The 27,026-nt window shown below is 45.1% G+C and overlaps 1 protein-coding gene across 1 annotated transcript in view; it reads left to right on the top strand.

Annotated features, from left to right (window-relative positions):
• The first annotated feature begins 680 nt into the window (after positions 1 to 680).
• The window catches only part of LOC114053513 (potassium channel subfamily K member 5-like), a 61,447-nt gene continuing 35,101 nt past the window's right edge, over positions 681 to 27,026 (top strand). The window contains exon 1 of the mRNA XM_027876626.1: positions 681 to 949. Within this exon, the coding sequence (XP_027732427.1) occupies positions 764 to 949 (186 nt within the window). The 5' untranslated portion in view covers positions 681 to 763. The remainder of the gene's footprint in view (positions 950 to 27,026) is intronic.

Raw genomic sequence — 27,026 nt, 5'->3', positions numbered from 1 at the left:
CCAACACTTCCCCCCTCCCCTCCCGCCCCTCTCCCGGGACTGGGTGCAGGGTCGGGGTATTGCACCTGGGGGATAGGTACTCCAGAGCTTCTTCCTCAGGAACCGAGGAAGGAATGGCTAAGCTTCCTTCCAGTCCAAAATTGTAAGCGCTAAACTCTAAATTCCACCTTCCCTCCTTTGCCCCCACCCCCTTTCCCGCCGCCAGCGGACTGGCCCATCAAGGCGGGGCGGGGCTGGTCTCGCTCCCTCCCCTCAGTCCAGGACTGGGGAGGGCGGGGGAGCCAGCTGGCCCCTCCCCGGGCTCGGAGGAGTGTGCTCTGGGCCGCTGGTTAAAGAGGCGCAGGCGGGCGAGGCGGGCGCAGTGTAAGGCAATAGCCGGGTGGCGGGCAGAGAGGAAGCCCACGTGTCTCCCCCGAACAGTGGAACCTGGAGCGCCCACTTCTTTATCCCTTCGCAGAACCACCCCTCCCCAAAGCCCCTTCTGTTCCTAACCCACAGGGTTGTGTAAACGAGGGTCCTTCTCCCCCACCGATCACTAACCCCCAAGGCGGGACAACTTGGCGGAGAAACTTTGCCCTGGGAGAGGCGCTCGGAGAGGAAAAAAGGGGCACTGCGCATGCGGAGCTCCAAATTCAAACAGCTGTTTCCAGAGGCTGCGAGGGAGAGCGGTGGGGAGCCCTGGGGGGGTGGGGGGCCTCTTGCCTCCGGCACCATCTGCCCCTAGCCTGGCGCAGGCCGGGAGTGGCCGGCCCCCTCCGGAGCCATGGTGGACCGGGGACCTCTGCTGACATCGGCCATCATCTTCTACCTGTCCATCGGGGCGGCAATCTTCGAGGTGCTGGAGGAGCCGCACTGGAAGACCGCCAAGGATAACTACGCCAGGCAGAAGATCCAGCTTCTTAAAGAGTTCCCTTACCTGGGGCAGGAGGGCCTGGACAAGATCCTACAGGTAAGCCCGGGCAGCCAGCCGGCCTTGGGGTCCTGGCTAAGCTCGGGGGCTTGCTCTTGCTTTTTTGGGAAGGTGACTCAGTCTCTCCCTTGTCCCGCCCTAGTGCCTTCTTCTAGGAGTGCCTGTTCTAGAACTTGGAACATCTACGGATGGTGGGATGCTGACACTTTGAAGCTTTTGAGGGGGATTGCTGAGAGAAACCTCTCTCCTTGACCCTCCTCCAGTAATATCCTTCTCCTGGATTCAAGCTGTCTCCTTTCCTCTGGGATTATTATTCCTCCTCTTGACTGAGCTGAAAGTCTGGAAAACCTCCTGGGGAGGTGGGGAGGAAGGATGGACCTTCCCTGGGACTATGTATGTAACTTTGGGGGCAGAAGGGAGTAGAGCCTGTCTGTAGGTCAATTTAGCACACTTTTTAAGCGCCTGCACCATACTGGTTACTGTTAAGAAGCTGGAAGGAATACAAAGATGGGCAAAAAAGTAGGGAGCCTCTGCTTTCTGGAAGCTTTCTATTTACTAGAATACCGGGAAGAGTTCGGAGCCCTTCGCGGCCAGGGACATTGGGAGGTCCGCTTTGGCTAGTCCTAAGGAGTGACCCTTCCTTGACCCTGGAATTGGCCCTCTCTGAGCTAGTGTGTACCGCCAGTCCATCCCTCCCAGAGGAAGGGCTGGAAGGGAGGACAAAAGCTTCTGATCCTGCCTTGAAGCCCTCCTTGCCAGCCCTGGGGAGATCTTAAATGCCCTCCCCACTCCACTCCAATGCTGTGAATCGTGCGCGGTCTTTCCTCAGTTGCCACAGTGAGGCTGGGTTTGGGGGTGGGGGTGCGGGGTGCGGTGCAGTTCCGGGGCTCTGGCTCCCCGATCCTGCCCCCACGTGCTAGCCGGCGGAAAGCCTCCACTCCCCCAGCGGGGCCTCAGGGGAAGGGAGATGGGGAGCAGGTAGATGTTGTGACCTGTTAACTCTGGAGCAACCTGGGGCAGGTAGGGGGAAGGAGGACATCCTTTGGGAGATGGGGTCCGTGGGGAGCCGTGGGGGGCGGGGCAGGCTACTCATTTCCCGAGGTGCCTTATCTCCCCCCGACACTGGGGCTTAAAAATATTGCTGTTGGAAAGGAGGAGGTTAAAATGCAACCCCCCAAAAAAGCCAAAACAGAACAAAAAGAAAACCACCTAAAACTTACATTCCCCTGGATCGCCAAGTTTTGCTGTAGGCATAGCGCCCCCCCCCCGCCCCCCGGTCCTTTTTTGAAGGAGACCACGGGGACTGAGGATGGGTAGCACTAGATGAAGGCGGGAATGAGAGGTGGTGGGGGGCCCTCTAATCTTTGGTCGGTACACACCCATCGATCCAGCTGACCTCACAGTTCGACCTGCCAGCCGCCCATTCTGGGTGGTGCTGATCTTTCGGGGTACGAGCAAACACTGTGCTAGCATTGGGGGCAAGGAGAGACCACTAGCAATCAGTTTGCACTGGGATCTTCCAACGACTTCTGCCCGCTGGTCTGCTTCCTCCTCCCTTTCTCCCCCTCCCATCCCCCTCTCCTTGTGCCTGCGGACAATGGGGGGAAGAAGCTAAGGGGGCCTGGATAATCCTTTGGCTATGCAAAGTAGAGAGTGGAGCTTACTGCTGGGATTTTTGTGTTAAGATTAGGGTCCGAGTTGAGTGGAAGACTTGTTTCCCCCTAATATCTCCTCGGTGTTACCTTAGACAAATGGCACACCGAGCCTCAGGTTCCCCATCTGTAAAATAGGGAAGGGGTAGAGAGAATAAGCTCAACTCCCCTCTGAGGTTCTTGAAGCTACAAAAGCTGAAATGATTGTGAAAGCAGTGTACTTGGTTGGGGAAGCCCCCCAAACATTTCTTCCCATCTTTAGGAATCCAGGTTTCTAGTTTCTTAAAATGTCATAGTGACCGAGGACGTTCGTGTGGGTGAGTAGAGGCGCTAGCAGAATTGGCTTGTGTAGACATGCCTTCTCAAGACAAGGCGCCAGAGAGGACTTTCTACCTTTTCTCTGTTGGGGTGAGGGTGACCTACCAGTGGGGCTTCACACCCTTCTCAAATGTGCCAGGTCCTAGAGAAGTCAGAGATGGAACGCTGGGGGTTCAAAGTGGGGGCAGGGGAAGCGGGATCCTTGGATAGTTCATGGGGAACAGAGTTTTGGGGAACCAGTGGTTGGTAGTAGAAACCCTTACCAGTTTCACTTACTAAGGTTCCTAAGAGTGATTCTGTTACTTTCAAGTACATTACTGCTTTCAGCTGACTTGGGGGTGGGGGAAGAGGGAGGAGAGTATCACTGGATGATTTCCCTAGAGGAAACAATTTCCCTGGAAAACAAGGTTTTCGTGTAGTTTTCTTTACCTCTTTGTTTTGGTGGTGGTTGAGGGGGGTGCACACCAGGAAGGATTATAAAGCCTTGTTCTCTCCTCTAAACGTTTCCCTTTTAGCTGCTACGGGACTGTGATAGGGGAAGGAAGGAAAAAAATCCTAGGCTGAATGTGGGAAAATAAATTTCAAAACATGAAGGGAAAGGGGGGTGTGGGAGAGAGGAGGCAGCTGAATACAGCTGCTGGTGGTCACTGCAGCCTTCCTGGCTTCCTTAAGGTGTTTGAACAAATAAAATGCCTCTTAATTCCGAGATCCTGCTAAGACTGTAAACAGAGCTCCGGCCCTCACTATAAAATGGGCAGGTAACTTGCAAAAAGAATTTGGGCATCAGCCCAAGGCTTTGAACAGTGTGATTGAAGAACATCATGGACATGTCCACACATGCACTGTTTTTCTTCCTCTTCCCCCCCAACTACTGACCCCCTCCTTTATCACCCCCCTCCCATCATAAATGACCCAAGTGAAGTATTTTACCAATTTCAATTTCTCCTGTGCTAACCTGCTTATCTCCCCTTTATGATCTGTGCTTTGGGCACAGCCTTTGAGCTAAGGAAATAGTTTAGAAAGAGAATGAAAGAAATCCTGTTCTCTGAGTGGTAACTGGGCCTTGTTACCCATCTGGCCCCTTAGCCATTTCTGAATACAAGAACACTTAAGAACCAAGTTTTCCTGTTAAATCTCGATAGGATGGAAATTCCTTGAAGGTAGGAACTGGATTTTGGATTTGTTTTATTTTTTATGTCTTTATATCCCCAGGGCCTCAAACATAAGCAACAACAATAGTAAGTAGCATTTTATCTAGAATATTTACCTAGAATATTATCAGCTTTATCTAGAATATTATCAGGCTGAGTGGATAGAGTAGCAGATCATGGACTCAGGAAGACTCCTCTTCCTGAGTTCAAATCTGGCCTCAGACATTTACTAGCTCTGTGACCTAGTCAAGTCACTTAACCCTGTCTGCCTCAGTTTCTCCATCTGTAAAATTGAGCTGGAGAAGGAAATGGCAAAACACTCCATTTTCTTTGCCAAGAAAACCCCAAAATGGGGTCAGGAAGAGTCGGACACAACTGAAATGACTCAACAACTTCCTGACTTAAAATACTATCCATTGTACCACCTAGCTGTTTTGGGCTGTGTAATTCAAAGTCAATTTAAGAAACATTTATTAAGTGCCTATGATATGCAAAGTATTATACAAAGTTCTTAACCTCCCCAAAAGAACTTAAAATCTAAAGACACAGGAAAGGAGGAGACTGAGAAATGCGGGGTTGGGGGGGTGATAATATCAGTGTGGGTGGGGTTAGAGAGCAGGGGGAGCGATAAGATAGCAATAGGTTGTTTTATCCTTAGCCACATAAAGCATCTCATTTTATAGATTTGCAAACAATTTTCCAAGTGGCTATTTGGAGTTTGATACGCCTTCACCTAGAAAAACTTTCCCGTCTTCCTGGTACTATGATTTGACTATGCTGTAGAATGCTAGATACAAACTTAAGGTCATCTACTTATTACCTCCATGACCTCCGCTGATAATTTTAAAATCTACTTATCTGGCCGGAACCTCTTTGCTGACCTTCAGTCTTGCATCTTAGACAATCGAGTGAACGTCTCATAGTGGAAGTCCCGTGGACAGACATCTCAACGTAGCCAAAACCGAACTTATTATCTTTCCCCACAAGCCCTCCCCCTCCCTATTACTATTCTGATACCACTATCTTCCTAGTCACACAGGCCTGAAATCTAGATATTATCCTCATTACCTTCTCTCTTCTCTTCTGACATTGCCACCACTCTGTTGCCCGACCTCATACCTGAACTATTGAAACAGTCTGCTGGTTTTGGTGGTCTTGCTACGTCTCTTCCCTAGTTCATCTAAACTGCAGGTTTGACCCTGTCACTTTCCTATCCAGACTCCATATCACCTCCAGGATCAAATATCAAATCCCTTAGCAGCATTCAAAGGTCTTCATAATCTGCTTACCTCAATAGCTTTTCCAGTCTTAATCTTACTTAGTTTCCACCTTGTTGTTGTTTTCTTCTCCAGCTCATTTTTACAGATGAGGATCTGAGGCAAATAGGGTTAAGTAACTTGTCCAGGGTCACACAGCTAGTAAGTTATGAGGCCATATTTGAACTCAGGAAGAGGTCTTCCTGACAGCATTCTATCCACTGCACCACCTAGCTGTAGCTATGCCCCTCTATAGACTCAGTGATCCAATGGCGGTCTCCTCTTTACTGTTCTCGCACAAGACAATTCACTTCCTGGCTTCGGGCATCTAAACTGGGTTCCCCTGGCCTGAATTTCCCTTCTTCCTCATCTCCAACTCCTGACTTCCTTCAAGTCCCAGCTAAAATCTTATCTCCTACAAGAAGCCTTTCCCAATCTCGCTTAATTCTAGTGCCATCCCTTTATTTTATCCTGTGTACCTCTAATTTATTACCTGTAATTTATCCTGGTAGATCTTGTTTGTACGTAGTTGTTTGCATCTTGTCTCCCCCGTTAGATTGTGAGTTCCTTCAGGGATTCTTTTTTGCCCTTCTTTGTATGCCCATCCATTAGCACAGGGCCTGGCACATAGTAGGCGCTTAAGAAATATTGACTGACCTTGGCCAAGTTACTTCTGCCCAAGTGTTCTCATCTGTAACATGAGAGGCATTTAAGATGCATTCCATCTAAATTGTTGATTCTAAGCACTGATTTTATTTATATTAAGGAGTCCTCCTAATTTCCTTGGTCTTTAGAATGTTCCTATACTCAGTTTTCTTGCTCTTAAAAAGAGCTACTTCTCCCAGTTTTAGATATTCTGCCTTCCTCCTCTTCTCCACTCTTTCTGAATTACCAAATTGGAAAAGGCAACAGGGAGATTTGGGGGGGGGGGAGCACATTCTGGTTTCTAGACTTGGCTCTGCCTTTCTGTGCCTCAATTTCGTCATCTGGAAAATGGGCATTACAGTAGCATTAACCCTCTTCTGACACTAGGTCCTTATGAAATTACCCAGAGGTAGGAGCCAGAAAGGGGTTTGCCCCGGTATATTAGTAAGTCAGCCTTCCGCCGATTAAACTGATTAACTTGCTTTCCAAGTCACCAAGGTACTCAGTTGCTTTTACTGTGTTTAGTAAATTGAGGAACTGGATATATTGAAAACTCCCCAGAGGCAAGGACTTATTCTTTGCAGGGATGCCCCTTTTATTTTATCAAGTCTGGATGAAACTACCCAAACATCCCTTGATTCCTCTAGTGACCACAGTCACCTGTCTTTTTGACCTGGCATTTACTGTCCATACCACAGTTTAGACCTTAATTACACATCTTAATGGTTGCATATATGAATCTTGTTTCCCCAGATAGATTTTATAAACTCCTAGAGGGCAAGCCAACTTCTCATTGTTATTGTATTTCCCTATGGCGTGCTGGGCTCATAGATTAACTCGGAAGACATATTAATAATCTTTCAGCCCTCTCATTTCCACCCCCTAAAGAAAAACCCAACCCATATGTAATATGTGGGAAACATCTATACCAATCAACAAGCATTGTTAAGGGGGAAGGCATTTATAAAGCACCTATTATGTGCCAGACACTGCACTAAGGTCATTTTATAAATATTACCTCATTTGATCCCCACAACAACCCCAGGTGATAGAGGCTATTGTTATCCTCATTTTATAGTTGAGGAAACTGAGGCAGAGGTTAAGAGACTTGCCTATGGTCACATAGCTAGTAAGTGTGCCAGGCAGGATTGGAACTTAGGTCTTCCAGGCCCAGCACTCTATCCACATCACCACTAGCACCTTCTCTGTCAGGCACAGTGCTAGGACATAGTCATACAAGACAAAAGTGAAACAGTCCTTGCCCTCAGAGAGCTTATAGTCTATCTCAGGTCTGTCCAACAAAAGGCCCTCAGCCGCCCCCCCAAAGGATTTTGGTGTCCTTCCTTCCCCTCCCCCCCAAAAATGTAGAGGATGTAAAACAGACCTGCACAACACACAACCCACCAAAGGGTCTATCCCTTTCAGGTAAATAAAGGACCATCCTTGATCTAGGATAATCTGGGTTTACCTCTTATGCTCATTGGGAGACTTTAGGCTAGCTACTTAGTCATGGTGCTTCTTGATGCTTAAATTACAGATGCGTTAGAAGGCATTTTTATACAGTAACCTCTACATAGAAGGAATTGCAGGCATCAAGGGTATGCTCCTATCAAAGTCATGAACTGCTCAGGGAAATGAGGTCCGCTGGTGAATTAGGTAATTGATGGTCATTTCAGCTCTGAAATCGGTGATGCACCGGGCCATTTCCCAGTGTTTACATTGCATGAGAATGACCAGGACTTACTTTTTTAAACTAGAGGACATTGGAAGTTCTTTATCCTGAATTGGAATTCTCATGGGGAGGGGGGATGTAAGTATGGTAATGATAGGAGAAGTGACTGTTTAGAAAACAAGACATAACACTGGTTGCCTGTCATAGCTAAGGGCAGCAAAGAGTAAATCTAATCTAATTAAATGAATGTTTTTCTCATTAATTGAGATTTTACTGTGGGTTTTTTTTTTAAAAAACATGGATTTTTAAATTTTTGAGAATTGCAAATATTTCCTTCTCCAGCAGAGAGATGCTGCTGGTTTAGCTGCTAATTATATTTAAAAAAGAGAAAAAAGCAAGCCAGCTGCCCAGTGAGCACCATAATCAAGTCCAGGTAAGAAACTGCTGAGGAGAGAGAGTAGTTAGCTGTGTTTAAACTGAGTAGTTCATCCATAGGTTTAGAGCCAGAAACATCTCTTCCACCCCTCCACCATTTTATAAATGAGGAAACTGGGGCCTAGAGAAGTGATTTGCCCAAGATCCAGACTACTGAGTCCAAAACTAGTCTTCTCTCCACTGCCCTGTGATGCCTTGGGTAGGGGGAGGGGCAGAGGATTCCTGTGTTTCTTGAGGATAGGTGGGATGGGGAAGATGGTGCCTATTGCCCCTGAGAAAGGGGGAGAGGGTCATGGTTTATTTATAGTCTGGCACTTAAAAGAAACAAAATCTCTTGGTTTGGGTGCTTTGCTTCAGTGGTCCTGACCTTAAGCCAAGAGCTTTCATCTTTGAGCTTGGCTGGGTTGCTGACTGATCTGGCTAGGCCTTTGAACTCTCCCCCTTTTTTTCCTTTTGGTGGTGGCGGTGATGGAGTGGGGGGTGGAGGGGGAATTAGAGATTGCCAACAAAGATTTGTGCGACAGGCACCTATGGTGCCAAGATCAGCCTGCCAGACACCCTCTTTTCAAGCTAAGATTTTGTGTCTGAGTCAAGGAGGGACTCTTAGAGGAGGTGGAATGGTGGATTAAGATGGGGGCAGGCATGAAGTATGGGGAGAGAGACACAGGAAGTGAGGTACCCAAATACATCTCTTTACTTCTTTCCTTGGAGTTGCTTTGGCTGAATACTGGAGGATTTCACTGAGGGTCAAAGGTGTTTTGAGAGTTTCCCCAGGCAAGGCTGGAGATGTCCCTCCCAGAGGGCCAGATCTTTGGGGTCTGGGAGTGGGGAGGATGGAAGCAAGGGTTGAGCCTGTTCTCCTGGGAAGAGAGTGTCTGGTGGACCCTGGGGAAGGGAGGGGAGGGACAGGAATGAAAAAGGCCATGAATGGCTCTGCATTCATTTCCCTCTCTCCCTCTCCATTAGCTTACAGCTGCCCTGGAAGCTACATTGCTGTCCCTCCTCTGAACTCTGGCTGGTTTTGCTCCCTCAAAAAAACATCCTTCTGTGGGAGTATTCTCCCCCCCCCCAAGAGGTGTCACTGTGAGAACACAAGGTAGTTTACCATCCCTACTGCCACTGGCAGCTGGCTTGCTTTTTTCTCTTTTTTAAATATAACTAGCCTCTAAACCAGCAGCATCTCTCTGCAAGGCTGAGGCTGCAATGGGGACGCTTCCTCCTTCCTGCCCCTCACCCCCTGCAACAGATCACTGAGCAATTTGTTTCTAATGGAAACTTTTTTTTGCCAATTCCCTTCGAGTATCGACTGCATGCCCAAAGCCACCCAAAGGAGCTCCTGTAGATCAGGGTGTGGAGGACCATGTGTGTATGGAAGGCCAGTCTAGGAGCTTGCAGACCTGCTTACCTGACTGATCACTCCCCTGACGTCTGCCTCAGTGACTCAAATTTCCCAAAATGCTTTGCCTGGATCCCCTTTGCCCCAGTCTCATTCCACCTTATGTTGATTATCCATATACAGGTTACATCTCCCCTTTAGATTGTGAACTCCCGAAAGGCAGAGACTGTATTGATTTTCATCTTGAATCCCCAGCGTGTTTTATTTTTTGTTAACCAGATCTGTGATTTCCTTAGTACTGGGAGCTGCCAGAGAGAAAACTCCTTCTGTTAAGGTAGACCTGAAATTGCTGTGTTACTTAAAATCTTGAAAAGTTGTCTAGGGCACTGAGAGGTTAAATAATGTGCCCAAGGTTGATCACAACCCATTTATCAGGTGTCAGAGTCAGAGGTGAGACCCAGGCCTTCCCGAATGAGCCTGGCTCTAGGCACTCCACTAGACAACCAGCTTATACATTTATTCAATTGTTTCAGTCAAGTCTGACTCTCCATGACCCCATTTGGGGTTTCCTTGGCAAAGATACTGGAGTATGTTCCTTGGCAAAGATACTCCAGCTCATTGTACAGATGAGGAAACTGAGGCAAACACGGTTAAGTGACTTGCCCAGGGTCACATAAGCTACTAATTGTCTGAGGCCAGATTTGAACTCATGAAGATGAGTCTTCCTGACTCCAGGCTCAGCACTCTGTTTAGTGTACCACCTAGCTCTCCAACTTATTCACAAGATTATTGATTTAGGGCTGGACAAACTTTAGAGGTCATCTAGTACAGCCCCTCCATTTTACAGTTGAGAATACTGAGGCCAAGAGAGAGAAAGTGACTTGTCTATGGTCACACAGCTAGTTTAATTGTTTTTGGTGAGATTCCAAGCTTGGTTTTCCTGATTCAAGTAACACCAAGTACACCATCATGTCTTTTATGTAGGTACATTAAAGCTGCTTTTCTTTTTTTTTAATTAAATCTTTCCTTTTCATAAAAAACAAGTATTTTTTCTTTTCTTTTCTTGCTTCCTTCCTTTGCCCATTGTGAAGATTGTATGATGATTGAAACTTCTCCCTGTGAAATAATTTCTAAATAAGCCCAACTCTTAGGAGAGGGGGGAGAGGAGGAATGTCTCTATCTTGGGGAAACTCTCTGACCTCAAGCTTCCCATTCTGCAAAATGGGGATAATAATAATTACAATATCTGTTTTGGGAGACAGGGTCAGAAAAGAGAACTGGATTTGGATGGAGTCAGGGGACCTATGTTCAAATTCTGGCCAAGTCACTCAACCTTCTTTGTCTCTGTGAATCGAAGGCTATTCTAAAACCACTGATTTATAGAGTGCTTCAGAGTGGGCATAGGGCTTTGCCAACTCTCTCACTTGAATCAATTCTGTACAGGAGTTTGGGTTTTTATTGTTTGAGGGTTGGTTGGGTACCCTCCCCCTAAGGTGTGGTATTTGATACCTCTGAAACTTTACCTGGGGACAGAGAGGTTGAGTGATTTGCCCAGACGCAACAAAGCCAGTGCGGCAGTTAGGTGGTATAGTGGATAAAGTGAAAGGCCTGGAGTCAGGAAGACTGGCCTCAGATACTTATTAGCTGTGTGACCCTGGGCAAGTCACTGAAACCCGTTTGCCTCGGTTTCCTCACCTGTAAAATGAGCTGGAAATGGAAATGGCAAACCACTACAGTATCTTTGCCAAGAAAACCCCAAATGGGGTCAAAAAGTGTCGGACACAACTGAAATGACTGAACATAGCCAATACGGTCAGAAGTAGGAGGTCAGCTTTTTATTCATGACCCCACAATGTCTTTCATACAGTAGTTATTATACAGATATTGTCGTTCTTATTGTAGACGAATAAGGATAAGAGAGATTAAATAACTAACAACTCAAGCCAGAGGCAGATTTTGAACTGGGTCTCACTGAGAATGGGGCTATAGTGTGCCTTGCTGCCTTCGCAGTAGGGAAGGGTGAGCCTGAGGGAGTGGGGCATTGGCAGGGGAACAGGGGGAACAGGATAAGGTTTGTGAAAAGAGGTGGAACAAAGTAGTCAGGGTCTCTTATCTTATAACTGGAAGATGTGTGCCCTCCCCACAGTCCCCACTGAGGACCAGCTCCACCCCATCAGCTGTTCACTGGGCCCTGGCTTCCCCGTCAAATCACTAGGGTGAGGGAGGCTGCCTTCATAGCCTTTTTAAATCAACAATAAAACCCTCTATGTCCTGGCTGTAAAGATTCCACCACTACCACCTCTCTTCACCAACCTGCCCTCATTTTCAGGTCTAGATGAACCACCTACAGTTTTCCCCTTCCCTCCTAAGAAACTTCTCTTCTTTCAAAGAAGGTTTGAAAAACCTTGGAAAATTGGAGGCTTTTTGCATCTCTCTGCCCTCCTTCCAGCTGGACCTCCTCCCCACTGGCTGAGTGACCTGGGGGAAACCAGTGAAAGGTTTTCTCTGTTCCAGGCCTGGCCTGCTTCAGCCTTGGATTAACCCTTCTGTTCCTGGGGGAATCCTCAGCCCCTGTGACCTGACAAGACTGGTCTTTCTAGTACGTGGTCGGAGTGTTGAGTCTGATAAGGGGCCAGGAAGCGGAAGAAGGCACCAACAAACCACTTCTCTAAAATACCTCGAAGTCTGTTGGAATCATCAGTCTCCATTCAGACTTGGTTTTGAAGCTTGTATCCCTTTTAAAAATCTTTTTCTAAACATTTAGGTCTTCCTTAGTGATGTTTAGCTAGGACTGTGTAAATTCTGTTAACCCTTAGGTAAGCACCTTTCCCCTCCCCCTCCAGCCCTGATATGCCTAATAAATGGCTAGTTGTGGCATTTCTGGGGAGCAAGTCTTCCTTTTTGGGGGGAGTTAAGATAGCCTTCTCTGGATCTGGGAAGTCATGATCAGGGATGGTCACAGATCTGTCCTCCCCATTGACTCTTGGCCTCACAGTGTTATCTAACCCTGAGAGTTACATTCAAAGGGGGAGAAAAGAATTATTTATTTAAATGTTTTATTGCTGTCCTTAAAAAAACTCAAACACTTCACTTCCTAATGAATGATTCTGTCGGCATCTATAGTTTGTTACCCGTCTCCTGAGGGGTGGCAAGAATGCCTCAACCTTCTCCATCAGGCCCCTGAATTGATCACTGGATTAATTGCTCAGAGTTTTCTCATTCACACCATTGTGCGTTCATTAAGTAAGTTGTTTCTCCTCTTTCACACATTTGTCCTTCAGGTTCTATTCAGTTCATTAAAGCCTTCCTAAGTCTCTTTGATCTAAGAGATCTGTACAGCCATGGAGGTGATGGGTGAGGCCGGGGTGGGGAACCTGTGGTCTTAAGGCCACATGTGGTCCTTTGACTGAATCCAAACTTCATAGAATGAATCCTTTTATTAATTTATTAAAAATCTTCTTATTAAACTTCAGAGGCACAGAGAGAAAGAAAGCTATACTTTTTCCTACCTCACCTGGATGCTGACTTTTGCTTCGAATTTGGTACACTTGTGAGGGGTAATTAGAGTCAGCATCTGTTAATGTATCTTCTTTCCAAACGGCATTATAGTCATTCTGTACATATTCACTACATGTACATCAATGAATGACAAAAGCTTTTAGGGGCAGCTAGATGGTGTAAAGCTAGATATAGCTCTGGGAAGTAGATAGAGCTTCCTGGAGTCAGGAAGACCTGAGTTCAAATCCAGCCTCCGAAACTTACTAGTTATGTGACTCTGAGCAAGTCACTTAACCTCTGTCTGCACCAGGTTCCTTATCTGTAAAATAGAGATAATAACAGTGTGTACCTCCCAGGGTTGTTGTGAGGATCAAATGAGATAATAATTGTAAAGTGCTTAGAACAGTGCTTGGCACATAGTAAGTACTATATAAATGTTAGCAGCTAGTACTGCTACTATTACTACTACCACCACCACTACCACCACCACCACCACCACCACCACCACCACCACCACTACTACTACTATTACCACTACTACTACCACTACCACTACTACTATCACCACCACCACTACCACTACCACAACTACCATGACTACTACTACTACTACTATTCTTAAGCCAAAACTGTGTGCAAAGAATTATACTGGTGATGGTGTTTGGTTGTTCAGTCATTCATTCCTGTCTGTCTCTTTATGACCCCATGGACCATAGTACGTGAGGCCTTTTTGTCCTCCACTATCTCTCAAGTTCTCGTGCGTGTTCATTGTTTCCGTGATACAAGCTGTCCATCTGATGCTTTGCGGTCCCTTTTTTTCTTTTGCCTTCGATTTTTCTCAGTGTCAGGGTCTTTTCCAATGAGAACAGTCTTCTCATTATGTGGCCAAAGTATTTAAGCTTCAGCTGCAGTCCTGGTGATAAGAATGGAAAAATTGAGACACAGTCCCAGCTCATAAGGAGCTCACATTCTGATTGAGGAAGACAGCATATAAAATAAAATCCAAATACAGGGCAGATGGAAAGACCCAAGTTTTGGAGTTATTTATCTAATATATTGAAATATGTATTTAATAATATAAAGTCATATATTTAAATATATATTTATTATATATTTTAAGGACTAAAGGAGGAGAAAAGAACTTGGAGGAAGATGGTAATTCTTAGAGAGGATAATGGAGTCAAGGGCAGGGCTGATGGTAAGGCCTGGCACCTCTCCACCTCATCAGAAGGACAGGAATTATTGACTTTCATCTCAGCTAAGGCCTGGGAGCCTTCTAGCAGCCCTGGGATAAAAGGGAAGGGTTGTCTTCTCCTCCTTCGAACATAAGCTTCTTGAAAGATTTTTCCCTTTTGTCTTTATATCCTCAGTGCTTAACTGAGTGCCTCACACACATAATAGGCACTTAGTAAAATGCTTCTTGATTGATTCCTGCACAGCCCTGCCTTCAGGGATGTTCACACGCAGAACTGCCCAAAAAAAAAAAAATCACTGATTTCTCCCATGTCATTAAGAGCATAGATCTGGAGCTAGAAGAGACCTTAGAAATGTATCTAGTACCACCTCCTCGTTTCTTAGAAGAGTTTTTGGGTTGGAGTTAGGAAAATAATGTGCCTGAGGTCACATGGTACTAAGAAGCCCAGCAGGACTGGGGGTTTCCTTCCAATATGCCATGCTTGCAGGTGAGAGCTGTCAAGAACTTGGTGACAAGAACTTAGGGTCACCTTGCCCCAAGTTGAGGCATCAAGGAAGGGCTTTGTTGCATGAGCAATCTCTTTCTATGACTTATATGCAAAATATATATACAATCAGATCGCTCATACAATATGTGATTGTGTGTAGCATATATACATAATATGTATACATATACACAATATGAACAATCTATGAAAAAACTTAGCCAGATGTTCAAGTATAGCATAAGCAAAATGACCAGACCAAAAGAAAATGGGTGGGGAAAAAGGAGAGAGTAACAGTCAGTCTCAATCAATGGATATATATCCAGAACTATAGTAGCAACTATGAGGAATACAGAAATATAAAATAGGTTCCTTGCCTTCCACTAGCTGTAGCGTATCCTAGCCAAAAGTGGTGGCATATGAAGCTGTGCAGCATCACTAAGAGAATATGGTCTCTAAAAGGTGGATTCTGACACCAAGGGCAGCTTGGGATTGTGGAAAATTTGGTGAATTATCCTCGTGAAGGAATGTGTTGAAACAATGCAGTTAGGTCTGTCTCTCTGTGGATGGAGCTCTGGACTTGGAGTCAAGAAGACCTGAGTTAGAATCCTACTGCAGACCCTTGCCAGCTTTGTGGCCCTGGACAAGTCACTTAACACCTCCAAGCTTCTGTTTCCTCATTTGTAAAATGGGGGATGATCACTGGGTTATGAGGCTCAGATGAGAAAATAGATATAAGGTACTTGGCAAACCTTAGATGTATACATCTTAGCTATTGATGTTATCATGATAAAACACAGAATTAACTAACTATTAATGAATATTTAACACTGCTGTGGGTGGTCATGAAGAGGCCAAGGGTACTTATGGTTGCCAGGAGGGACAATGGCTGTTCCCCTTGAGACATTAGGAGTATAATCTAAAGGGGATTGACTATGAAGTCTGGAGACCTCAGTTCAAATTCTGAGCCCAGCACTTGACTAGCTTTGGTACAATAGAAAGAGCACTCACTGTATATGAAGTCAGAAGACCTGGGTTCAGATACTGCCTCTGTGTGATCTTGGGGCAAGTCACCTTGGAAAGTATATATATTTGTCATTTGTTTGTCATTTGTAAAATAAAGGGGCCGGACCAGATGGCTGCTGAAGTCCCTTCCCCCTTTTAAAGCACTTCCTAACTTCCTACCTTTCCAATCTTCCACCTTCCTCCATGATTTATTGACCTTGGCTTCCTTGCTGTTCCTCACAAGATAGTTCCACACACTATCTCCTGCCTTAGCATTTTCCCTGGAACTCTGCCTCTGAATCTCCACCTCCTACCTTCCCTGGCTTCTTTCAAGTCTTAGCTAAAGACCTTCCTTTGCAAGAAGCCCTTGTTCATCCTCCTCAATCTTAGTTCTTTCTCTTTGAGATTGCTCTCAATTTATCTTGTATATAGCTTGTTTGCACTGAACTATTTGCTAATGTCTCCCCCATTAGACTGTGCTGTCTTTTGCCTTTTTTGGGGAGGGGATCCTCAGCCCTTAGCATAGTGCCAGGCACGTAGTAGGCCTTAACAAATGCTTATTGACCAACTTAATACTAGAGCTACAATCCAGGACAAGTCATTTAATCTTTGACCTGAATTTCCCCCTTTATAAGATGGAAGAATGGTACCGGGCCCATCTCTTTTCAATCAGTCACTGTGAGAAAAGTACTTTGTAAGCCTCCTTGCACTTAGTGAGTGGAGGGAGTACTTGGGTAGATGAGAGTGAAGATCCATAAAAGTAAAGTTATTATTACAGACCGAGTTAACTCCTAGGTTCACAGATGAACCGTAGAGCCTAGAGCCTGGAGCCTTCCTAAGCCTGGGATAAGGAGGGAAGGGATCACTGGGACGGGAGACCTAGAGTCTGTTGTGATGGATAGGAATGCTTGGAGGCCACTGACCTGCTCCCCTGACCCATGGCAGACCCTGGGGAGCTGCCCCTGAGACTGGAGTTGAAGGAGGGAGCCTCCTCAGCATAGAGGGGAAGTAAAGCTGAGTGATGTCTTCCCTTTCCTGTGAGAGAAGGAGGGGGAGAGCTGAGATAGAGGGGGCCAGCAGCACTATCTGATTGTAGGATTTAGCTCTGGACGCAGCCTTAGAGATCATCTAGTTCAGCCCCCTACTCATTTTACAAACGAGGCTACTGGAAGGCCCAAAGAGTTGGTGACTTGTCCAAGGTCACATGGGTTTTAAGTACCAGAACCCCAGGATTCAAGCGATAGAGATGAGGGTGTGTGTGGAGGGGGTGGAGATTAAAGGTTGAAAAGGCTGGTATTCTGAATGGAGAAAGAGCATGGAATGGAAATGGGAGAGAGGGGCATCTGCCACCCAACCCAGCTTCAAGTTAGGTCTCTATTCAATGTCGTCTCTGTCCCTTACCAAAGGGCAGGAAGGTAGCCCTCTTTTGTAAGTACTGACTGAGTTTCTCCATTATTATTATTATTATTATTATTATTATTATTATTCTTTCTTATTATAATTATGAATTTTAAAAAATTCAGGAATGAGCATCATATAGTGGAAAGAGCACTGGTTCCAGAAGACCTGGGTTCAAATACCAACTTTGCTGCTTACCATCTCTATGACCCTGGGTAATTACTTAACCTCCCAAGTCCTCAATTTCCACCTCTATTAAATGAGAATATAGAATAAGGTGACCTGAGGTCCCTTCCAGCTCTAGATAGAGTTATTGGATGTAGTTATAAGGTAGACAATTATATAAGAATATCTATATGAAAGTTTCTCCCTGTCTTCTTTCCCCCCACTACCCTCACCAGAATATCAGGCAAAAGGATGCCTGAGTATTGGTTTATCTCCGTCTCCTTTGACTTCTCTCCCTCTTTAGGCTCAGACGTGGTAGAATTCACCCTTTGTCATTGTCCAAGATTGGCCCTGGGGCAAGAGGTTGAGTTGGGGAATGGAGTTGGTCTGGCTAGAGTTGGAAGAGACATTAGAGAGACTGACTGGAAATCCCACTCCTATCATTCTTAACTGATAAGGAAGTCAATAAGAGGATTTTTTTCCACATTACCACAGGAGGTCAGTGTTAGTGGCAGACCCCAGATTGGAACCCTGGGCCCCTAAACTATCAGGCCCAAGTTTTTTTTTTTTCCCACCATCCTGTACTGTGGCCTCAGTAGATCCTTAGTAAATACGTATTGGTTGATTAGGTTAGGAAAGTAGGGAGGGGAGAGGAGACTGCTGGGCGAGAACTTTGTGCTGTGTGGGAAAATCCCTCCAAAGAGTAGATGTTCAGAAAAACGTGTGGGCCAATACAAGTGAGCACCGTGTAAAATCAGGCTGGAGGTTGGGGGCGCTTGAGGGCAGGTCAGAGCTACATCCTTCTTCTTTGGGAAATAGCCACTTAATCTCCAGAATCTTCTGAGGAGGAGGAGGTTGGGGGCATTTCTAGGTAAACAGGGCACGTCCTCTGTTGTTGTTACTGCTGCCTCCCATGCTCAGCAGGTGTTTCCCCTGGCCAGGGACCCTGTTTTGGCAGTTTCCATCCCCTCTCCCCCACCACAATCAAACAAGGGCACCTGCTGCTGACTAAGGGTGTTGGCCACGAAGGCAGAAAGAGTGTTTTCAGGGTGTTGCTTATTATGTGAAGAGGTCCTTTGGGTCACATCTACCCCACCAATCACCGTGGTCACCTAAATAAGGAGTTTGCAAACACTAAGGGGTGTGTTGCTGCTTTTTAATTCTTCTCCAAATAACCAACTTTATTTAAATTTATTTTTATCTTATTTCTGTTGACATAGCATAATCTTTATATCATATTCATTTCTGAATATGTCCCTCCTCTGCTCCCTACCTATTAAACCATCCCTTATAACAAAGAACTAACCAGCCATCACTGGTGCCGGACAGTATAAGCAGTATTCCATCCACAGTCCCCTAGTCAGTCAGTAAACATTTATTAAGCACTTACTGTGTGCCAGGCACTGTGCTAAGCACATAGCTAAGAAGAGATGAGCATTTTCTCAACCGTTCTCTGATTCAGTGAGCTTAGTGTTCGACCTTCATGAGGCAGATGGAACAGGCATGACTGTTCCCATTTTATGAATTGAGGTTCAGAGGAGTGTAAAGTCAGAATCCAAACCAGAACCCAGAACTCTTGATTTCCAAGTTCAGAACTATCTTCTCAAAACCAGGACTCTAGGGGCAGCTAGTTGGCGCAGTGGATAGAGCACCAGCCCTGGAGTCAGGAGGACCTGAGTTCAAATGCAGCCTCAGATACATAACACTCACTAACTGTATGACTCTGGGCAAGTCACTTAACCCAGTTACCTCAAAAAAAAAAAAAAAAAAAAAACAACCCAGTGCTCTAGAATGGCTTTTGACCTACAATAAGCCTGTGGATGGGGCAGCTAGGTGACATAGTGGATAGTGCTGGGCCTAGAGTCAGGAAGACTTATCTTCCTTTGTTTAGATCTGGCCTCAGACAGTTACTAGCCATGTGACCCTGGGCAAGTCACTTAACGGTGTTTGTCTTAGTTCCTCATCTGTAAAATGAGCTGAAGAAGGAAATGGCAAACCATTCCAGGATCTTTGCCAGGAGAACCTGAAATGAGGTCACAAAGAGTTAGACATGACTGAAAAATTACTGAACAACAACAACAACAAAGCCTGTGGATGTCTGCACTGCCCAGTTCTAATCCTGTGTCCTTCCTTTGGTATTTCGGATGGAAGGTAGTTTGTTTACAAGAAGTGGATGACGTAAAAAGGGTTGAACTTCATAGCTCTAACGATGAATAGCTATGTGACCTTGGGCAAAATCATTTCCCATTGGGGGGGTCTCAGTTTCCTCATCTGTGATGGAGTAGAGGGGAGGCAGCGGGTCAGTTTATGTGTCTCTGTATCTCCTCTTCCAGCTATTAAGTCCCATGGCTATTAACCACATGTCCTCCATTCTGAAAGAATGCTTGAGAAAGGAACAGTCAGAAAGACTCATTCATGGAAGGCCTCCTGGAGGTGACAGCTAGGGGTGGGGAGGGCTGGGTTGGTAAATGACCCTTGGAAGGGAGCATGGTGGTACCATGGAAAGAGCACTGTCTTAGGAGGCAGTGGATCTGGTTTCAAATCCTGCCGCTGATGTGTATGTAACCTCGGACAACTCAACTGCCTTGGGTTTCAATTTTCTCATCTGTAGAACGAGGAGGGGAAGGGGAGAGGTCATTAGATGGACTCTGAGATCCCTTCCCACCTTGAATCTGATTTGCGATGCCTGTGTTGAAATAATAGCTGATCTCCTCATGCCCCGGCCGTGATCAGTGGGCAGTACCCAGTCCTAATCCAGTATATGTAGCTGCTTTTCCAGCCTAACGGATACTGTGGCCTCAAGGTTATGGACTGTTGATTAATTACTCACTTAGTGTTACAAATAACCTCCCTGGTTAAGGCCAGCTGGCCCCACCCTGTCCTCAAGAGGCTTTCAAACAAGCCAGATGAAATCAAACTCCTCCAAGAGCCACATTTGGAGGTTTGGTCACAGCCTTCTCCTAGGTAGCACAGGGTCTTCATTCATTCATTCATTCATTCATTCAACATGCATTAATTAAATGCCTACTATGCCAGGAGCTGGGGATACACAGAACAAAGACTAAAAACAAAACAAAAAAACTTTCTGACAGTCCTTGCCATGGAGGCACTAAATGCTTATTGAGGGACATCACTGGGACCAGATATTGGGCCAGAGGTGAGGGAGAGGGAAGAAGTGCGCAGGAGTGGAAGAAGTCACCTGGGGAAGAGGAGGGGGAGGGTAGGAAAGATTCTAAAGTCCAATAAATAGTAATTATCTAACATTACAGTGAGGGTCATCTAGCAGTGTTGGAACATAAGGTTAAAGGTTTAGACCTGGAAAGAACCTTAGAAGTCATCTAGTACAATCTTCTCATTTTACAGTTGAGGAAACTGAGGCCCAGAGAGGTTAAGTGATTTCCTTAAGTTCACAGCTGAGAAAGGACCTAGCTGGGATTTGATACCAGGTCTTTTAACCTATGCCTGGTCCGTGTTCCTTCTTCTGTGTCTCTTCTGCCTGTCCAAGTCACAGGATCACGAAATGTCGAGACTAGAAAAACCCTTAAAGGTGTCTAGTTAAGCTTCACCACTCCCCTCATTTTATAGAGAAGCAACCAAGCCTCAGGGAGGAGAAGTAACTTTTTTGAGGCCACACAGGCCCAGTGCTACAGCCTGTTCCGGTCCTACACTACTTTCTCTGTACCAGACAAAACCTTACCCACCCCACCAATTAAGAGTTTCGTGGGTTTTGTTTTGTTTTGTTTTATTGAAAAATAAAATAAAATACAATACTGATTGGGCAGTAGGACAGTGTCTTGGGTATATGTCCAAACAAAGTGATACTCCCAGGATTTTCCTTTGAAATAATTTTATTTCACTACAAAGTATTGTCCTGCTGTTTGAGTGATTTCTGGGGTTTTAGAAAGGAGCCTCCAGATTTATATATCTCATTACAGGCCTGGTTTTCCTTACTACCTGGATTGCTACCTCCGACAACAAAATCTTTCTCTCTGCAATAGCAACTTAATTCCTCCTTCCACCAGAAAACCTCCTGTGACTTTAATACGGCTCTCCTCCTTAGCTAAATTCCTGTTCTACTTGGAGCAACTCTTGCTACTTACTGCTCTCTCTCTCTCTCTCTCCTTGGCTAGACTTTAAGTTCCCTGAGGGCAAGGACAGCCTATCAGACTTCTCTGAACCCATCCACAGTGTCAAGCCCTGGATGGAAGCTCACTAAGCACTCAACACCCATTCTGTTAGTTGAGTCTCCTTTGCTGATGGGTGTTATGGTCAGTACTGTTGGGACACAGAAAGACACATGGGGCCCTTTCTGTATTACCATTTTAAATATGCCGATGATGAACAAGAAGCTTAGCTCTGAGGCTGTGTTATATAAGAGGATGTTACAGGAGGAAGGCTACCAATCCTGTCCAAGTCCTTCTCCTAGTACTTACTAGTAACTCCCATTCATATTCCCTGAAGGTTTACAAACTGGTTTTCTCATAACAACCCAGAAGTAAGATCATAGGTTTAAAGCTAAAAGGAACCATAATGATCATCTAATCCAACCCCCTTATTTTACAGATGAGGAAACTGAGAGGTGAATTGAGTTGTCCAAGGTAATACAGGTGGTAAGTGGCAGTCAGGATTTGAACCTAGGTCTTCTGATTTCAAATCCAGCAGTCTTTTCCACACTGCTACCAATTTGGGATGAAGAGCAGGGCTTAGGGAAGAGTGTTTTACACACTCATTCAAAATTCCAGTGATTCTATTAGGGACCTTTAGAGAGAGTTTCTCTGAGACCTTAGACTTCATCATTTATTGTCACTTCAGTTGAATCCTCTAGATTTAAAGTGAAACCCATTTGCTATGTGTCAATTCCTGGGTTTGCTGTGAGGGTTAAATATTAATGGGACCAGTGTGCCTTGGGAGGTTGTGCAAACTCTCCCCCACAGAAGTATCAAATACCTCAGAGTCCCCGAGGAACCCTGTGTCAAGGGACAGGAAATCTAGTTTGCAGTTACCAAGGGATAAGGGAGCCCTTCCTGAGATTTTTTTTCTGGCCCTGGGGGCCCCCTCAGATTTGCAGTTATGACAAGAGTTTATTTCCATGATTCTCCTGCCCTTCCTCCTGTCACTGGGAACAGGTACCTGCTCACAACCCTCCCCCACCCCCAGGATCACTATCATCTGTCCCATCCCTTTATGCTACTCCTGTTTAAATAAAACACCTCACCTCCCTGGCCGTGGAATGCACCCTCACCATGTTGATTTTGGAAATCTGCCCTTTTCTTCTTTGGGATTCCCACCCCTTTTTCAGAGTGGCCAGACAGAAGAGTAGGCACTGTGTTCTTACCCTGCGAATCTGGTACCACCACCAGAGTGGCAAGGGAAAGGAGGTGTCATATTGCACTGGCCTTCAAGGCCTCATACCTGTTGTTCTCTCTACAAACACAAACGATACCCTCTTCTCTGTTTTAGCCAAACTAATTCAGTTAACAATTCAATTCAATAAGCATTTATTTAAAAAAAATTTTTTATTCATCTTTTGTTTTGACAGCACCATTACCAAATCTCCCTTCTCAACATTGTAACAAAGCATAAAATTGGGGGTAGGGGCATAGATAATTGGTGATAAGGAATGGTCCCTAAGGACCAGGTCACTCAAAGAAGGGAATCTGCTTTTCATCTCTCCCCCATGATTATTTCTTACCCTAAACCTGGGAAATTCCTTGCAGTCCTACTCTAAGGTATTTCTCTCTTTCAAAAACTCACCTCTGGGAAGCCTTTTTCTTGAATGACTCTGCCGACTTCTGTTCCCTTTCAGCTGTCTGGCATGAAGTTCCCCTCCCAGAGTCTGGACAGGTTGCAAGCTTGCTATGAAATGGCTCACTTCAACAATTTTGTGTCTGTTGAAGGGGGTGTGAATGGGGCAGGTTGTTTAGTAAACCTGGTCTAAGTGGGAAAATGAGCCTTAGGAAATTGGCTTTGAATGACATCTGCCACTTAGCAGAAGCTCCTTCCTAAATTTCAGCCCCCTAGCCTTTGGGAAGAAGCCTGAATTTGTTAGGAATATTAGACCTGGAATTTCCCTAAAGGCAGGGAGGATACTGGGGTCTTGGGGGGCAACATTGGGTCCACATGGAGGGAAGGAGATTCATTTCTTTGTTTCAGACAAGTTACCTTGTTCACCCTACCAAATTTGGATTGCATTTCCATTTTATCCTTTTCTTCCAACCTCAAATGTAAACTCATATGTGCTTTGGGCACAGGGAAGGAACCCTTGAAGTTGGGGTGGTTATTTACTAGGCAACTGAGGCACATTCAGTCTGGGAAATACTTTCTTTGACTGGTCTAGAGCTCCTGGCACCTCTGGTGAAGGATCTTCAATGATCCAAAATGCAAGTCACCAAACTGTTAGGAGAAATAATAAGGTAATGATATTTCAAGGTTTATAAAGTGGTATACAACTATTTGCTAAAAGTAGTTTCCTCACAACCACACTGGAAAAGAGGTGCTATTAATCCCCTTTTTACAGATGAGAAAATTGAGGCAGACAGCAGTTAAGAGTGACAGATTTTGAACTTTGGAATTTGGGATTTGAACCTGGGCTAGTAAGTGTCAGAGTTCTGATTTGAACTCAGATCTTCCTGGCTTGAGGTCAAATCCTCTATCTACCTAGCTAGAAGGAAGGGGACCAAAAAAGGAGTTTCAGACATATACTTTATATTTGGTTTTTTTGTTTCACTCTGAGGGTTAATTCCTTCTGGCATTTTCGAGTCCTAGAGGGAGGAGAACCAGAGTGTGATGATGAAGCATTAGGTTGTGGAGTTTTGAGTTGGTGATCTGGGAACCAAAAGGCCTGAGGTAGGGAAGGGAAGGCAGCCCTCTGTCCCCAGGGAGGCTTGAGCCATGCTACCAGAGGCAGCCTGGGTTTAGGGGAGTGAAAGAAGTCACTGTCTCAGGAGACTGGAGACCTCCATCTTAATTAGGGCCATGCCGCTGGGTGGCTGTGTGATATTACTTGGGCAAATCTTTTTCTCTCTGGACCTCCATTTTACTTTTTGTCGCCCAGTCTAGTCAAAGGAGTTCCCTTCCCCCAAAGAGGGAGTGGGATGATGAATATGTGAGTACTTCTCAGTTACAAAACATCAAAGGAACGTGTGAGCATCCTTATCTATCCTGCTCCTGTTTGGTGTATTCATTCAGAAGTCCTGGGGTCTGCTTGCTGTAGATTGGTAAATTTGTGAAGGGTTCCGGTTCCCTTTGCTCCCTTGATTATAGAACAGTGTGTCCACCAATGTTCGTGACCAGTAGGGCTATCCTTGTGTGTGCTGTGGCATGTCTCATATCTGTACCGAAAGGACCCAGGCAATCACGCTGACACATGTCCTTGCTGTATCTTTTGTTTTCTGACAAATCATAGCTAAATATTTTCTTTCTGAGTATGACCCAATTTTCTTCCTTCGTGCATGCTTGTAAAATGAGGGTTGGACTAGGTCTTCTGGGAGATAGTTTGTTGTCATGGATCAGAAGCCATTGAGTTCAACCCTCTCATTTACAGGTGAGGCCTAGGGAAGTTGCCTGACTTGCCCATAGTCCTAAAAGGTAGTGAGTGATGGGTGAACCCAGATCCTCCAGTTCCAGAGCCAGTGCTCTTTCCAATGTTGTTTTCAATCAACAAAAATCTGTCTTCTCCTTCCCTCCTGTTTGAAAAGCAAACAAAATTCCTGCATGGACTATATCTAAAAAAAATAAATGACCAAACCTTCACCGTGATTCATTGCTTTGATCAAGGTTTTTCAGAGGTGGGGAACCTTTGGTCTCAAGGCCACACGTGGCCCTTTGGTCTTCAAGTACAGCCTTTTGACTGAATCAGGGCCACACTTGAGAACCTAGAGGCCAAAGGTTCCCCATCCCTGTTTCAAGTCTTTTAAAGTCGTTTGTCTTTATAACGGTTGTTGCTCAGTTGTGTCAGACTCTTTGAGATTTCCTTGGCAGAGATACTGGAGTAGTTTGTAATTCCCTTCTCCAGCTCACTTTACAGATGAGGAAACTAAGGCAAACTGGGCTAAGTGACTTGCCCAGGTCACACAGCTAGCACGTGTCTGTGGCCAGATTTGAACTCAGGAAAATGAGTCTTCCTGATTCCAAGTCCAGTGTTCTATCCACTGCACCACCTAGCTGGGTTCAAATCTCACCACTTCCATGTAGTAACTGCTTGACTTTGGGCAAGTCATTTTCCATCTCTGGGCCTCAGTTTCCTCAACTGTAAAGTGAGGGGAGTTGGACTAGATCTTGAAGGTCCTGGACAGCTCTCAAGGAGTGATTCCACCTAGAGGATGTTCTTTTGTTCCAGCCCTGGAGAGGTTAGAAGAAGCAAGTTGTGAGCAGGTTTATTAGAAGCCTAGCATTGCTAACCTGGCAAGTGTAGACTTAGCTTGGCCATTTGCCGTAGTTTTGGAATCAGCATTTTTCTCCAGAGTCCCAAAGGGATATTTCAAATCAATTATTTAACAGGACCAGGGAGGCAAGAAAAACAGAAGACCAAAGTCCTTTCCTGGGACTTTTATGTAATTTGTTTGGAGAGAGGAGAAAGAAAGAGACAAGAGGTACTCAGGACAATATGTGAGCAATTATAAGATTGTGATTTCGTAGTATGGGCAATAGATGCTTTAGATCAGAGAAAAGGAAGGTGAATGTGACTGACAACTGACAAGGGAGAGCTTCATGAGAAGGGGAAAAGGCTGGAGTAAGTGGCATCAACATGTCCTAATGTAGGTCCCTTTTCCTCCCCAAGCAGAGTTCACCATTTTTGTATCATGGATTTCTTTGGCTGTTCCGTGAGGAGTGTGGACCCCTTTGCAGAATGTTTTTAAATGTATAAATTAAAATACATAGAATTACAAAGAAAATCAATTCATTGAAATACAGTTATCAATATATTAACAAAAAAATTTAAAAACCACAAGTTAAGAACTCCTGGGTTGGAAATAAGGCAGAAGCAGGTGGGATGGACCTTTGTACTGTTTAGATGTTTCATTCAGTCATCCATACCCATCACACGGCTGCTGCTTTTCTCCGGAAGTCTTAGTTTGAGCTCTTGCTGAGTCATTTCAGCCCAGTTAGGCGGGAAGAAAAGGTTAAGAGTGGGTAACATTGTAAGATTGGGGCTCAGGCAGTTGAGAGTGGTGTGGTTTTTCGGGGAAGTTAGAGAGAGGGGGCGTAATTCTCCACCCACTCCACCTGGAGCTAACTTCATAAACAACTGTCGTTTCTCCTTACAGCAAAATAAGATTCTGGGGCTTTGGGGACCGAAAGAAGGGGATTGGGCAGGTTACCCTGTCTAGTGCATGTCTGAGTGTGTGAGAGTAATTTCAAGAAGTACTTAAGAAAATTCAGGCCCCAAGGAAGAACAGCACAAGGCAAGTACTTAATAAATGTTTGTTGTTGAATAGTTATTAAAGGAAGAGGGGTCAAAAAGGGGCCAAGGCCTCCCAGCCCATTGATATAATCTACAGATTCTTGTTAGGTGAGAAGTTGAGGGAACATAGTACTTCATAGTGATGGACTCTTAGGAGGAAGAATGGATCTTTTTTTAAATTTCCCCATTAAAATCTGGCTTCTCTGGCTATTCCTAATTTCCTAATGACCTCAGACCCCAGATTGCTTCATCTGACCCTATATTTGCTCCCCTGCTTTGAAAAGTTTTACAAGATTTGAAAATAGGCACTTCCTCCAGGGGCTATTTAGAGCAGGTATTCCTAACCCAGGGTCCATGAACTTGGTTTTTTATTCTGGTTTTGTTTGTTTGCTTTTACTGTTTTGAGAACTATATCAGTATATTTAGTTTCCTTCGTAATCTTATGTATTTTATTGTATGCATTTAAAAAAACATTCAAAGAAGGAATCCATGACCCAAAAAAA

Source organism: Vombatus ursinus, unplaced genomic scaffold (assembly GCF_900497805.2).
Source record: "Vombatus ursinus unplaced genomic scaffold, bare-nosed wombat genome assembly UNPS02014811.1, whole genome shotgun sequence".
Classification (NCBI taxonomy): Eukaryota; Metazoa; Chordata; class Mammalia; order Diprotodontia; family Vombatidae; genus Vombatus; species Vombatus ursinus.
The sequence above is the reverse complement of the archived record's forward strand: the minus strand, read 5'-3'. Positions and strand labels throughout refer to the sequence as shown.